Source organism: Rhinolophus sinicus, chromosome 9 (genome assembly GCF_057876585.1).
Source record: "Rhinolophus sinicus isolate RSI-liver-muscle chromosome 9, RSI-T2T, whole genome shotgun sequence".
NCBI lineage: Eukaryota > Metazoa > Chordata > Mammalia > Chiroptera > Rhinolophidae > Rhinolophus > Rhinolophus sinicus.
The window spans coordinates 35,812,930-35,827,827 of record NC_142509.1 but is presented as its reverse complement, the minus strand read 5'-3'; the positions used below and the strand labels follow the sequence as shown (position 1 = coordinate 35,827,827).

At 41.3% G+C, this 14,898-nt stretch overlaps 1 protein-coding gene across 14 annotated transcripts in view; it reads left to right on the top strand.

Annotated features, from left to right (window-relative positions):
* The window catches only part of CLIP1 (CAP-Gly domain containing linker protein 1), a 101,034-nt gene that overhangs the window by 64,252 nt on the left and 21,884 nt on the right, over nt 1-14,898 (top strand). For 10 of the 14 annotated variants that reach the window (XM_074321587.2, XM_074321588.2, XM_074321591.2 and 7 more), the window contains 6 exons: nt 738-903; nt 1,002-1,217; nt 3,643-5,910; nt 7,035-7,151; nt 9,223-9,329; nt 13,746-13,866. In XM_074321587.2, coding sequence (XP_074177688.2) covers nt 738-903; nt 1,002-1,217; nt 3,643-5,910; nt 7,035-7,151; nt 9,223-9,329; nt 13,746-13,866 — 2,995 coding nt within the window. The remainder of the gene's footprint in view (nt 1-737; nt 904-1,001; nt 1,218-3,642; nt 5,911-7,034; nt 7,152-9,222; nt 9,330-13,745; nt 13,867-14,898) is intronic. The other 4 variants (XM_074321596.2, XM_074321595.2, XM_074321594.2 and 1 more) reach the window with 1 other exon arrangement.

Sequence of the window (14,898 nt, the reverse complement as noted above, 5' to 3'; positions counted from 1 at the left end):
CTTAGATTTGTGATTCTGAAAGTGTTAATGGTTGGCAGAGTTATGTTTCTATCCAGCCATGCATCCACACACACCTCAGCGTCGGTGGGTGATTGGCAACTGAGCCTTGGTTGGCCCACTGTGGTCAGACTGGCGTGGAGGTGGGCGCAGCCGTACAGGTGGTTGTGGCACAGTGCCTTTGAGAAGTTAATTTCTGTAGGTGTTTCAGGGGCATAAAATGCAGAGGTAACACCCAAGTGTCCCCTGTCTGTTCTCAGATTCCCTTGATAGCCCATTCTCTACGTTGATGTCCCACATTTTCTATACATTTTTCTGTACAGGGTTATCGTTAAACTAGAACTTCAAATGATTTGTCATCATTTTTATGTCTTCTGTTCCTAAGCGGCACTAGAATGAGATTTTGATAATTTAGATTGCTAAAATTTTGAAACTTTCTAAATACTCAATCCTTTAGTATGTTTAGCTTTTATTCATTTTTCCTTATTGATCTACTCACATAAAATAATGAACTTTCACAATTATAGTTGTTACTCTAAAGCGTATGTTTATAACTTTCAAAACTGTTAAAATTATTCTTCAGGGCAAGTTTTTTTGTGTGCCTATTTCACATATTATTAATTACTCATAACATTTATAATGATTAATACAATTATTATTAACAGTATCTTTTTAAGTGTAACTAGAAGTGAAGGTATTCTTTTGAAAAATCTGACACCTTTTTTTGAAATTTGTTCTAGAAATGTAGAAGAATTACAGCTAAAACTTACAAAGGCGAATGAAAATGTAAGCTTTCTGCAGAGAAGTATTGGGGAAGTAACTCGCAAAGCTGAACAGAGCCAGCAAGAAGCAGCTAAAAAACATGAGGAAGAAAAGAAAGAATTGCTGGAAAAATTGTTGAACCTGGTAAGGAGAGAATAAATGGGACTGTTGAGTGACATGGAACGTGAGGGGCGATACAAATATGACTAGATGACTTATTCCTTCACTTGGGGTTTCTGCAGGAAAAGAAGATAGAAATGAGCCACAACCAGTGTCAAGATCTGAAAGCCAGGTATGAAGAAGCAAGTACTGAGACCAAGGCGAAGCATGAAGAAGCCATGCGGGACCTACAGAAAGTGCTCTTGGACTCAGAGGAGAGGCTGAAGGCTGCACAAAAGGAGAACAGTGACTTGTTGCAGGAGATGGTGGAACTGAAAAAACAAGCTGACAAAGCCAAAGTATGTTATGGAGAGAGTTCCGTCATTGCATTAGTTTGCCCAGCTCCACGTCGGGCTGGAAGGGTGCTGAGGGAGCAGCAGCGCGTGGCATGAGCTCAGTGGCCTTGGCAAGTGTTAACCTGCCCAGGGCATGACAGGGCCAGTCACCTTCCCTACGGCTTCAAGTGTTCTGTACCAGCCGCGGTTCTTCTCAGGGCTGGTGATGGCCGCAGGGCTTTCCTCTGAACGTCCTGGGTGGCCATCACCCCCTCTGCTGCTTGTTCCCAGCTGTCACAGAGAGTCTTCTGTTGCCTGAGCTCTGTCTGCCTGCTTATAACAGACTCTTTGTTGTGGGAAAGCATGTACTTCTCATCTTGGCCATCCTGCTGCCACCTTGCGCTAGCATTAGGAGAGACATGTTGCAGGAAAGCAAAAGGCGGAGGCCAGGGGAAGCAGTTGAGCAGGGGGTGGAGCCTGGTTGGAGGAACAGCTCTCCGAGGACAGTTTAGCAGTGAGGACTCCAGGGAGCACTTCCTATGTCCCAGGAGGGCACCACGAGCTTCCTGACAAGGAAGCTGGGTTCAGGGGCTGCGAGGAAACATCCTATTATTAAAGAGAGTAGAACTTGATACATTGATTTTCATTTTGTGGTGTCAGGGCTGTATCTGTGTCCCATTGTGCTTTTTGACTCAGAACTTAATGAAGTTCAGCCTCCCTACTCCTATGTAATTTTTCCTACTACTATTTAACTTGTTCAAAGAACAGTAAGTACTTGTCTTTAATTACTTTTAATATGCCAAAGAAATGTTTATAGAGTTTAGTAGAAAGAAAATACAAAAGAGCATACGTAGGACTTGAGCCAAATCCCATTTAAAACTTATGAATTAAGTGGACGATGACATAATATGTGTCATATGTAAGATGCCTACATTTCCTCCCTCCTGCATGCCGGCCGTCAAGGCTTTCTCGTCTCCCGGTAAAACATGTCCAGTTTTGTGAGCCATTTAACACTGGGTACAACATCCAGATCTTTTGTCTTGGCAGTCATCTTTATCTGGACAGACTCTAGTTTTTTAGTGTTTCCCTTAAAATGTCGCAGCCTGACCAGACCACAGCATTCTAGTAGTTTGTGTAAAGTCTCATGATTATTGTTTGTTGTTATGTTTTGTTTTTACAATACAAGGGTCATTTTGTTAAAATGTCAGGGCTGTTCCCCCATCCAGAGTTGTCTGTTTATTTGATTTCTGTGTTTGTCAAGAACAGAGGCTCACAGGCTCTTCTGAGAATCTGATGAAACCTTAAGAGGTTTTCCTAGGAAAGTTATATGTAATATTGGGACCAACAAGTTCTATGTAACATGTCCGGTTCGTGGAGCCCCAAATCCTCTGTGTTCCCTGGTTTTAAGAGCCATTGACTTATAGCTGTGCTGTCCAGTACAGTAGCCACCCGCGATGTGTGGCTATTTATATTTAAACTTGTTCAATTTTAATAAAATTAGAAATTCAGCTCCGTAGTTGCACTTCAAGGGCTCACTGTATTGATAGTGGTTACTGTATTGGACCGTGAACAGGACATTTACGCCATTGCAGAAAGTCTGGACAGCACTGGTATAGAAATTGTGGTCAATTTATTTTATAAACCAATATTTTTTTAAACCCATTTATTTGCTCACCAAAGCCTAGCAAATTAGTCTGTATTTTTAGTAAGTTATATGTAATATTGGGACCAAATCAGTCTCAGGCCAGTGATTGTCTTTTAGTAAGCAAGGTCCTGCAGTTAGTTTGAAAGCAACAGTTTTTTTCTCCCCCGCTCTTACCTCCCTCCTCTTTTTATTTAAAATATATTCACTTTTTGTAGTTCTTTGGATTGTATTTCTTTCTAATTGGGGAATATTGCGGGACAGTGTGTTTCTCCAGGGCCACTCAGCTCCAAGTCCAGTCACCAGTTTCAATCTTTAGTTGCAGGGGGCGCAGCCCACCATCCCATGCGGGAATTGAACCAGCAGCCTTGTTGTTGAGAGCTCACGCTCTAACTAGCTGAGCCATCCGGCTGCCCCTGGATTATATTTTTAAAGATTTTCCTGTGCATCCTTTCTACGATAGAAGTTATTGGATAATTGGAATGGCTGGAAAAAATCTTATGCCCTGATGTCAAAATCAAACTACTTTTTTATCTTCTAGGTAGAGATCAGGAATAATTTCAAAAGTTGTTTCAAAGATAAACTAATAACTATATCAGCACTTTGCAGAGCTAAACCTGCTTTATGGTATCCTTCTATGGGCTCTGTTCATCCGGTTTCTTTCCTTTGTTATCTAGATAGTTTCTATGACACTGACTGTAAAAATTTAAAAATTTTTATGATGTAGGTTACATTAAGTTATTTGGGCTTGCATTTGTCTGCTTGATTTCATTTTGTTTCCATTCTTTCCATCTTTTGTTTCTGTAGTCGCTAACTTATTTGTTAACATCAGCCAAAAAAGAAATTGAACTAATGTCAGAAGAGCTGAGGGGTCTGAAATCAGAGAAGCACCTTCTTGCACAGGAGGGAAATGCTTTAAAGTTAGAGAAAGGTTCTCTTTTATCAAAGCTTGTAGAGGTGGAGGCCAAAATAACTTTACTTCAGGAAGACCAACAGAAACTGTGGTCAATAAACGAAACTCTTAATTTAGAAAAAGAGAAAGTCTTAGGAGAAAAGCAAGATGCTGAAAAGCTGTATCAGCAGGAACAGCTCAATAATGAAGCTTTGGCTGTTGAGAGAGAGAAGCTGCTTCAAGAAATCGATACTGCACAGGAAGAACTCTTGAAGATAAATATGGAAAATGACTCTTTGCAAGCTTCTAAAGCAAGGTTGCAGGCACTCATAGAAGAACTCCAGTTCAGCAAAGATAATCTGATTGCTGAGTCTAAGAAGAATCGGGAGGAGAAAGATTGCCTGGAAGGTCGTATCAAGAAGCTTGTTACCGAAAACCTTGCCTCGGCTAAAGATAAAGATGAGATTATTCAGAAGCTTCAGAGCTCTTACGAGGAGCTCATCAAAGATCAGAAAACCTTGGTGCAGGAGATCGACGATCTCACAGCCGAGAAAAAGGCAGCGTTAGAGAAACAGTCAGGTCTTGATGACATGTGCGTGGCCTTAAAGGTAGAAAGAGACACTTTGCTTCAGGACAACAGAGAACTGCAGTTTGAGAAAGACGTGCTGCTTCAAGATCAGGAGAAGCTGAACATCAGCCTGGTGGCTGCCCTCCAAGACAAACAGCTGCTCGGCACCGAAGCCAGCAGGCTCCGCGCACAGCTGGATGACACTGGCAAAGCTCTGCGGAAGGCCGAGCTAGAGATTCTGCAACTGCAGGCTACAAATACCAGCCTCACGAAGCTCCTGGAAGAAGTTAAGACCAGTCGGGAGATCACAGACTCCGAGTGCATCCAGCTTCTGCATGAAAAGGAAACCTCGGCCTTATCTGAGAGAAGGCTCTTGGCCGAAAAAGAAGAACTTCTAAATGAAAATAGGATCATCATTGAAAAACTCAACAAATGCTTAGAAGAGGCTGCCTGTGTTGAGATGAGCCTGAATGAGAAGATCACTTACCTAACTTCTGAGAAGGAGATGGCCTGTCAGAAAATTACTAAGCTCAAAAAGCAGCTTGATAGTCTCTTGAAAGAAAAGTCTGTGCTGGAAATGCAAAACAGAGATTTACTTGCAGAAAGAGAAAATTCCATCAAAGCCATGGGAGAGTTTAAAAGGAAATACGATCAAGAGTCTGCAAACAGAAGAATCGTTGTGCATGAGAAGATGAAACTGCTTGGCAGTCTCAATGCTCTGAAGAAAGAGCTTCAGGAGAGGAAGAAGGAGAACCAAGAACTGGCAGCCACCAAGTGTGAGCTCTCTTTGATGCTGAAAGAGCTTCAAAATGTCAAAAAACATCTAGAAAAAGAACACACTAATATCCTGCAAGCACAGGAGAATTTGAACGCTGAACTCAAGACTTGCTGTTCTGAAAAGAACATGTTGCTGCAGGACGGCTTGAACCTGCAGGAGGAGTGTCAGAAGTTAAACGAGGAGCTGCAGACCGTGCGGCAGTCCTTAATCCTGGAGCAAGAAGACAGAGCAAAGGAAAAGGAGTCGTCTTTGCATGAAAACAAGAGGCTCCACGGGAGAGCCACGCTCCTGGAGCAGGAGCTGGAAGAGTTAAGAGTGTGCACGAAGGAGCTCCAGTCTGAAAACTTGGCGCTAATCCAAGAGAAGACCAAATCGGAGCAAAAAATGGCGGAGATAATGAAGGAGAAGGAAGTCCTGAATGCGGAAACGGCGCGGCTCGCCGCCAACATAGAGACCCTGAAAAGCGACTTTGCCTGCCTGTCCACGTCCAAGTTGGAGCTGCAGGAGCTGCACAGCTCCGTCACCAAGATCCTGGCTGAGCTCCGGCTGAACCACGAGGTGACCCTGGCCGATCGGGCCAAGGCCGTGCAGGACAACACGAGCCTGCTGGCCGAGAAGAGAGAAATGACACTGAAAAAGGACGAGCTCCTGAAGGAGAAGGAGAAGCTGGCTGACAACTACTTCATCCTCCAGAAAGAGATCAGCCAGTTGGCCAAAACCAACAGCCACATTTCAGCCAATCTCCTAGAATCTCAAAACGAAAACCGTATTTTGAGGAAAGACAAGAGCAAGCTCACTCTTAAAATTAGAGAGCTCGAGAGTCTTCAGTCGTTTACGGTAAAGTGGGAGGTTCCGGTGTGTAGCCCCTGGACTACTAACCCTGCACTAACCTGTTGGCCGCGCAGGAGGCCCGCCCCAGTTAGTCACTCGCTCAGAGGTCTCAAGCTATGTGTTGCCACCCGAAAGGGCAGTTCTTTACTAAATGTCTAATTGCAGCAGTCTCTCTCCATTAGAAACAATTGTAAACTGTGAATAACAAGGATATATTTTTTAATTTAAGGGGAAATTTTCATGAAAAAGTCAACTATGGTTCTTAAAGGCTTAAGAACAATAGTAAAATAGGCACATGTTGAAGTAGTATCTTCTGTTTGGCTTTTAACTGTTTCATTTTTTATCCATTTGGAATTGGAAGATTCCAGTGAAACCTCCGTGGCTGGTAATAGGGAAGGTATAAGGCAGAATTCCCATAAGCTTTATTAGACCACATGAAATTGTAAGCAAGTGCCTAAAAAGATTTTAATTCATTTTATGATTATTTTTTATATCTTGTCAGCTAAGGGTTTATTTCCATATACACATTATCTTTTTTATTCACAGGCGTGTTTATATTCATTATACCCACAGCTTCTCATAGACTTTTCCATTCAATGTTTCTCATTAAACACTTGAACCCTACATTATAATTGCCCAAATAATTTTTATTTGAACAGTTCCCAACCTAAATTCGGAATGATTTGAAAAGTCCCAAATTTGAAATAGCAAGAATAATATTTTAAACTTATGACAATAAGTGTGATTAAGAGAAAAATTCAGCTCTATAAGGATGTTACGCTATCATCACTGAACGTTTCTCTCAAACATAAGCCAGAGTGATGAGCATGACTGTCAATGTAACTTCGAACTGGCATTGGAAGATGTAGGTTTAGAGGGGTTGAAATTATGCAAATTTCATATGACAATTGGCTTACTGAAAAATGGCCTGAAAAGGGTGTGTCACCCCGTTGTACGTGGGGTGGGCGTAAAGACCTTTCATGTCTTACTTAGTTTGTTGGTTTGGTATTGGGTGGCTCACCGTCACTGTGTGATTCCCTCACCACACAGACACTGACGCTGCCTGAGCATTAACCTAATGGGCTCGGTGAGGGGTGTCCTCATTTCTCACACTGCTTTGTTGTATTTAGGCTGCTCAAACAGCAGAAGATGCCATGCAGATAATGGAACAGATGACCAAAGAGAAGACCGAAACTCTGGCCTCCTTGGAGGATACCAAGCAAACAAATGAAAAACTACAGAATGAAGTAATCAGATTTAAATGGCTTTTTGTACAAAGGACAGCTTATCGACTTCATGGGATGTTTGATCACTGACTCAGGATTGTTTATTTTTGGAAGTGTGGCCTCGTACAGGTTTGATCTATGTTAGCAGAGTCGAATGTACACCAGAACCATGAAAATATGAAATAAAGTGTATTACTTCATTACTTATTTAGTAGGATCAACCTTTAAAGAACGAGGGGAAAACCCTAATAGCATGGCTTTTTATGACAATTGTTCAGTGATAGAATTAGTGAGAGAGGTACTGATAACATTCTCTAGTTTTTGTGTCTTTTATCTTAGATCACTTACGTTTTTTTTTCTCAATTCTTCCCAACTTTGAGCCACTAAATTCCATTCCTCAGCCCTGAGTTTGACGTAGGCCTTTTTCTGGCCTAATTCAGTACTTTTCCCCTATTGTGTTATCTTGTATTAGTCACTTCTGGGTCTTGGACAAATTTGTGGTGTCAAGATAATTCTGATTCTGTCCAAAAGCGGCATTTCTCATTCTTATACCCTTTGATTTCCCTCCTCCCACCTTCCCAACTCATACCAACCTTTCTTTCTTTGGGAAGAGATCACCTAAATCCTAAACAGATTGATTCATCCAAATAATTACATGATGTTTGGTAGAACTTCGGGTGCTTTTTAAAGTTATTGGCAGGTAAGACCTTAGGAGTCATAGCAGGGAAAGGGATAGCCACATTGAATGACTACTGTAAAGACAAGGCCTTCTCATCACGGAAGGTCATAGGTGGAAATCTAAAAAACTTGAACATTTTGAGATTAATTATAGGTAACTAAAACTTGACATAGAAGGGAGTACATTTATAGAACTGACAGTCCTAAGAGAAGAAGACTGCTAAAAATATAAAAGCATTAAAAAAACATAGATGATAATCAGAATTAGAAGCTGAAATAGAAGATTTTAGGGAATATCTCTAACCTTTGAGGATAGAATCGGGGAGAATTGTGTGCTTCCATAACATGATGTCTGGTGTCTTCATTAGAGCCTGAGTACAAGACTGGATGAGTCATTTTTTAGACCCATTGTGATATTTTGATTTTTTTGTTCTGTAAATCTAGAAAAGTTAGAGGGCGTTAAAAGGAAGATGGGGGTATAAAAACTAGTGAGACACTTTCTAGGACTCCTGACTGAGGACATGTGACACAGCAAAAGAATCTCTGCCTGTAGGTGATAACCAAACAAGCCCCAGAGAGCCAGCCTGGTACCAGGAGCACACCCTGTGTAATGGGTGGCCCATAGTGACCTCTCGTCCTTGGTAGGTACTCTGCACCTAGAACTCCAGCCCCCTGCCAGAGCCTGTGGTTGGTCACATCCCCACTCTTTCCTATAACGTGCCTGGATTTTCTGCCAGGGGCCAGACCTTAGCTGGCTGCGTTCCCCGTGGGCAGGCGATGGGGTTGAATATGTATGAATGCCTTTCAGTCTTCACTACATGACTTTCTCCTTTTCAGATTGAAGTTCAGATGGATAACTAAATCGTTTCCCATCTACAAATATTTTGATTCAAATAATTATTTAATGAGGACTGTGTAAATTTGGTACTGATGTTGAAAAATATATCCTAAATTGCTACTCTGTGAAGAAGAAAGGGGGTTTGTTTTCATTACAAAGAATAATCTTTACTAACGTCATGCCATTGCAATTTCTTTTTTTTTAAGATGGTTCATACTTAAATAGCAAGTTCAGTGATACATATTAGGAATTATTGTGCTCGCTTCGGCAGCACATATACTAAAATAGGAATTATACGCAAGGTGAAAGGAAACTTTTGTTTTAATTTATGATGCAATTTAGTGTGACATTTTGGCCAGGTGTAGAGGAAATGTCTGACTAAATCTAAGGGGGAGTTTTGCAGTTTATAACAGATTTGGTCATTTGAAATCTCTTCACCCAGGTGCCTTTTTTTTTGCAAGTGACTTAATTTCACCTATTTTTTAATGCATACTTTCATGAATAATTTTTCATTGTCCTGTCATGTCGTTGGAAAATGAAATAATTTCATCAAGCTTTTTTCTCTTGGTCTCTAAGTTGGATACACTTAAAGAAAACAACTTGAAAAATGTGGAAGAGCTGAACAAATCAAAAGAACTTCTGACTGTAGAGAATCAAAAAATGGAAGAATTCAAGAAAGAAATGTAAGTTTATCTCCTTTGAGAGAAGTTGTGGAACTTATTTAAAATCACAAAACTAAAAATAATGCTAATTATTTTAATAAATACTTGACAAGTACATGGAGTAACAAGTAATAGTCACCCTGCTGCCGCCCAGCATGCTACTGCATACCTGAGAAGTCGCCCCTATAATCACTGTCAAGTCAGAACTATAGGTAGGGTAAGGTAAGGGATCAAATTTAGATGTGTGCCGGCTAATGATTTAGGACATTTGGGATTCACATGTGACTTTGGAAAGCCTTATGAACATACAAGTGAAATCAGTTTTTTAAGTAGGATGCTTACATGATAGCTGATCTTAACATTTGGAAACATCAGACGCTTTACTAATAAATTCTTAAAAACCTTTTCTATAGAAGAACAAAAGCAGCATTACTGTGATTATCAGTAATCTTGATTTTAAGAGTAATCAAATTTCTGGCATGGAAATGAAATGAGCAGAATTTTGGAAGATGTTTTTCTAATCAAGATTTACCCATCAGACGGTTGCTAGACTTCAGGCCGACAGGCCTTCCACGTTTCCTTTGTCAACACCACCTTTCAAGTTTGGTTATTAATTATCATTGGAGATGGCTATTTATCTGGCCTTTTTCATGATAATTAGAATGTAGATTTCATTTTGCTCTTCTATTCTGAGAACTACACTGCATCACCCATGTGAAACTAAAAATTTCAAGCCAATGAATCCGATACACATTTGAGCACGTCCTTCACGTGAGGTACAGTTAAGCTAGGAAAGGTACAAAGATGAATTATATGTGGTCCCTGCCCCCCAAGGCTTTCTGTTATTTATTTACAGTTCTGATCAAACAAATAGATGAGGTTCAAACGAAAACAAAAGCATCAGTTCCAAACTCCCACTTCTGAGTCAGCATCCTTAATACTGCTTGGTGATTAAGGTTGGATTGAACTGGCACCTGTCTGGTTCTTCTGAGCGTATTTCAAATCCTCCTAGAAATAACCTCATCTGAGCTACTGGTGCTGATGAGTGATCCCTTCCTCAGTCTCAGTTTTCATACTTCTCTAGAGGATGTGTAAAAGGTTCCCAATAATTCCATGTACACAGATTTATAAATTCACAGTTGTGATGATGGCCGTCAGGAGAGGCTTAAACTGCTTCGCCTGCCAAAGCCCAGTGACACAGATAGTGGTCACCACGATGGGAGAATGAGTTCAGGATCAGGGCGGAGAAGGTGGGTTCAGTACAGTTCAGGATTTTCCCCCCCGTGACACAAGTAGTTACGCTAACCTGGAACATTTGAAGCATTAAGCTGACTTCATTTGTGTCACACAGGCAGCTGGTGAGGGAGGGTCCTGAGCAGCAGGAGATTCCCTAACCAACCTCCCACTGCGATCCCACCTCTGGGCTCTCTGGGCTGTCCTAGGTCCTAGGAAACGGGCAGGGCCAGACGGGGCCCAGCCAAGAGAGCTCGGGAGTTCGAGAAAAGTCCTCTTCCCTACTGTCTGACTTCAGAGTCTCCTGCCATGGGCCTTACATTGGCCTAGTATCTGTGTGTTCAGCGTCCTTACTAAATCTGTCATGTCACCCACCCCCAGTTAGTGTGAGGTGCTTCCACCTCTATTAAGGGAGAAATGGTTTTTGTGCCCCCTTCCTTGAAGGATCGCAGTGAATAAAATCAGGAGCAGAAGACTGTGGCCCCCTGCTGCCCCTCTGACCTTGGTCTGCCTTCCTCCCTGGGGCCTGGTCCCCAGATCTCTGATCCCTGAGGGGAGTAGTTCAGGCGAGGAGGAGCCAGACCACCGGGTTGACAGAGCTTAGGCTGCTCTCGATTGGTACCTTGTTCCTGGCCCACCACACCTGAGGCAGGCAGTCTTCTGTCAGTCACCTGGCTGGGATTCTGAGCAGGAAGGAGGAGGAGCAGCGGGAGACCCCCCCCCCCCCAGTGACATCCGTCAGGAGCTCCTCGCTGGTGCAGGGAGGTCTGAGGACTAGGTTGAAAGAGCCCCCGCCCCCAGTGACTCACTGTACTCTGCCCTGGATGTGGCCACAGCTCAAGGACCATCGGAGAGAAATGTACTGTGAAATGGGAACAGTGCTTCTCCAGAAGCAGCCATTTTACTGTTCTTTAGCTCCTCAGTGCTGAAAGCCAGAGAATGAGCAGCTGCTTGTTCTTCTGTGCTTTAGCATGTATAGGGGGCTCTTCACGTCCTCTAGGGCTTGTCTGGTGGTCCCCTCGTCTGACAGGACTGCAGTTCCTGGAGGGATACTGATACAGACACAGGTCTAATAGGAACCGTCTGCTGTAGAATATTGCCCTTCGTTCGCACTGGAAACCCAGCACTTACAACTAAATGTTCCTTTTCCTCTATGTTTTAGGAAAATTCTTGATTTGGGTTAGCCAGCTCCTATTTTGAGGTGGAGAGAGAGAATAAAATGGTTTCTCTCTGTTGTATAACATTGAATCTTAGGGAAAATGATATAAGCAATCTAATTTTTGTCTTTACTCACCTGGCACGGTGATAAATCTAGAGTATATTTAGCACAGCAGTTAATAGATTTATGATCGATTCATAAGTAGAATGTTCGCAAGTCAATATTAACAATGTTTTGCTTCTCAGTTTTGAAACTGACAGTCTTTTCTGTTTGAAGATACCTTTTCATGTAGAAAGAAAAGTAGCTATATTTGTAGGTACTTTAAAAATTATTCCTTAGAATATGTCCAGGAGTTGGGCTCTTACATCCTCCTTCCTCTGTGAAGTACATGTACCCACTACGCTTTAAAGAAAAAAGGTATTTCTGTATTCGAATCACAATGAAGGTCCGTCTGCCAGTTTTAAGTCCAATTGTGTTGCTTCTACAACTTACTGGCTTTATGATTTGGGGCAAGTCTTTCCACTCCCTGAGCTTCAGTTTTCTGACCTTTAAAATGCAATAATCACATGAGCCTCCTTAGGCTTTGAGGATTAAATGAGAAAATGTACATGAAAGCATTTTGTAGATTTTAAAACATTGAACAAATACTTAGGACATTTTGATATTTCTTCGACCCCTTGTTTTAATTTTCCTTACTGTGGGCTCTTAATAGAAACCAAGGATTTAAAAAAAAAAAAATTGAACAGATGAAAATCTTTAAGAGATAAAACAGGATGACCACACAAACGCTGAGACCAAAAGCCCCTAACGGAGGCCGTGACCACGTGGGAAGAAAAGGTTTTAAATGACTAATTACCTGAGGCTGAAAGTCCTCTCAGTTTTCCTTCACTTGCTAAATAAACATCTCTGGAAAATGCCAAATGTAATGGGCTAAGAGAATTTTTGTGTAGATTTATTCCCCTACGTCTTTATGAGGTCATCCCAGTATGCATTTTATAGGTGGATGGAGAATTAAAAATTTTAAAAAACTGAAGACGCCAAGCACCATCACCCATTAGACAATTGAAGTTAAAAATAGATGTGTTTATGCATCAGCAGATGGATTCATACCCAGATGACTGGATTCACAACTCAGCCACGTATGACAGCTCACTAAATGGAGTTTAGCCAGAACAGACTTAAAATTCATGATTGCATCAAACCCTGCTATGGCATAAGCTAAAATCCAGTGATCAAAGTATTTTGAATGTCCATGTGAAGAGGACAACAATTCAGGATATATATTTTGGATTAATTTTAATAATGGGAAGATAATAAGTATACTTACCTGCTCACACTTTATATGCTGATATTCATGATATAGGTGAGCAGCCTGTGTTTCTATTTGTTTTCTTAATTACAAGTTAGCATTATGGGAAGGATATAGTCAAAAGAAGGTACCTGTTATGTCACCAGAAAACAGCATTTGCTTTGGGATTTCACCTCTATTTGTCCAAAAAGTATACTCAGATTCACACCAGCACTTGATTCTGACAGAAACTGGCAAATGAGACCATTAGATTTTTATTTTTGCTAGGAAAAAAGAAAAACCAGATTACAGATTTATGCAGTTCGAGCAGAGTACCTTTGCAGCAAAGTAAATCCCTTTGTCAACATAGTAGATTTTAGTATAATTTTGTAATGGAAATCGTCCTAAAGACAAGAGGCATACTGACCACCATTTCACTTGTCCTTTACTTTGTAGTAGCATTGCTTTTTGTGTGGGGAGTGTTTAGAAGTAAGGGAAGTGTGGGTGGTGAGAGGCTGGATGTAGTGTTTATTAGATTTAAAAAAACGTAAGGATTGTGGGTGACGATCCTTCTCCTGAGAGGGTAAAGCCATTGAGCTCCTCCTGCATGGAGGTGACACTGCTTCTCCTGTTATTATAGAGCCCATCAGTCACGTGACCCAGATATATTTTCCTCAGTGCTGTGAAGCTGGTCGTCTCCCACAGTTTCCTTGCCTGTCTTGTTTCTATGGTAACCCTGCACTCTCTGTCCTTGCAGAGAAACCCTAAAGCAGGCAGACGCTCAGAAGTCCCAGCAGCTTTCAGCCTTGCAAGAGGAGAACGTGAAACTTGCCGAGGAGCTGGGGAGAAGCAGGGACGAAGTCACGAGTCATCAAAAGGTCAGTGGGCCTGGGGTGGGCGTTCCCAGCTCTGCCATGCTGATGTCGGGTGCTGCTCGGAGGCAACTCCGAGATAAGCCCCGTGTGGTTGGGTCATTCCAGATGGGATGTCACGGTACCTGTGTTGTGTGTTTCCTTGTTCTCAAGCATGCTGCTCTAGGTGTTAGGGTAGGAGTGAGTTGGCAGGTCCTTTAAAATAAAATAAAATAAAAAACACTGGGAACTTGCAAACAGGTAGAAATTAAGATCTCTATTAGATGATCTTATAGCAATGCATTTAAATGGGAAGGGACAATATCTTCTTCGTACTATTGCTTGGATTTTAAAATGATTTTGTCTAAGATTTTTTTTTTTCTTTCATCAAAATTGATTTTAAGGAAATGGATTCCAAAAATAACGGATTTGGTATGAAGACTGGCAGCTGTTTTTAAATAGAACTCTGCTTTTCTTCAAATTAAAAAAAATTTTTTTAAAACATTTTCTAATGGAACTGTATGTATGTGCCCTCATGGGCATTGATATATGGAATGTGTATTAAAACAACCCATTTGCTTCTGGATTTAAATCACAGAGGTTTCTGACAAGTTTATTAAACAATGAAACAAAACTGATTTTAAAGAATGCTATATATTCTGCTTTTTATTCTTTAGCAGTTGAATCAAAGTGCTAGATTGTTAGTTGCATCTGATCTCAGAGCATAAGCTCAAAATGACATTTTTAAGAGAATTTTACTTGTCATTAATTCTTGCTTTGCATGTCAAGGGAGAATGTTTTTCCCCAGCGTACTTTGCAAACATTAATTCTCAGTTGGGGTGGAGTAATTTGGGTATAATTGTATAGAGTATCCATTGGCACGGTGCAGTCTGTGGTGGACTTAATTTGGAGAGTTGATTTCAGACTTTTCAGTCTTTATCACAGCTTTCCAGTCTTCTTACTTCACAAGAGACGCCACATCTCTAGACTCCAGGATCATGGTGTGTTGGTAGCCTCTCGCATCTGTTGGCTCCTTCTATGTAACAGACGCAAGTAAAT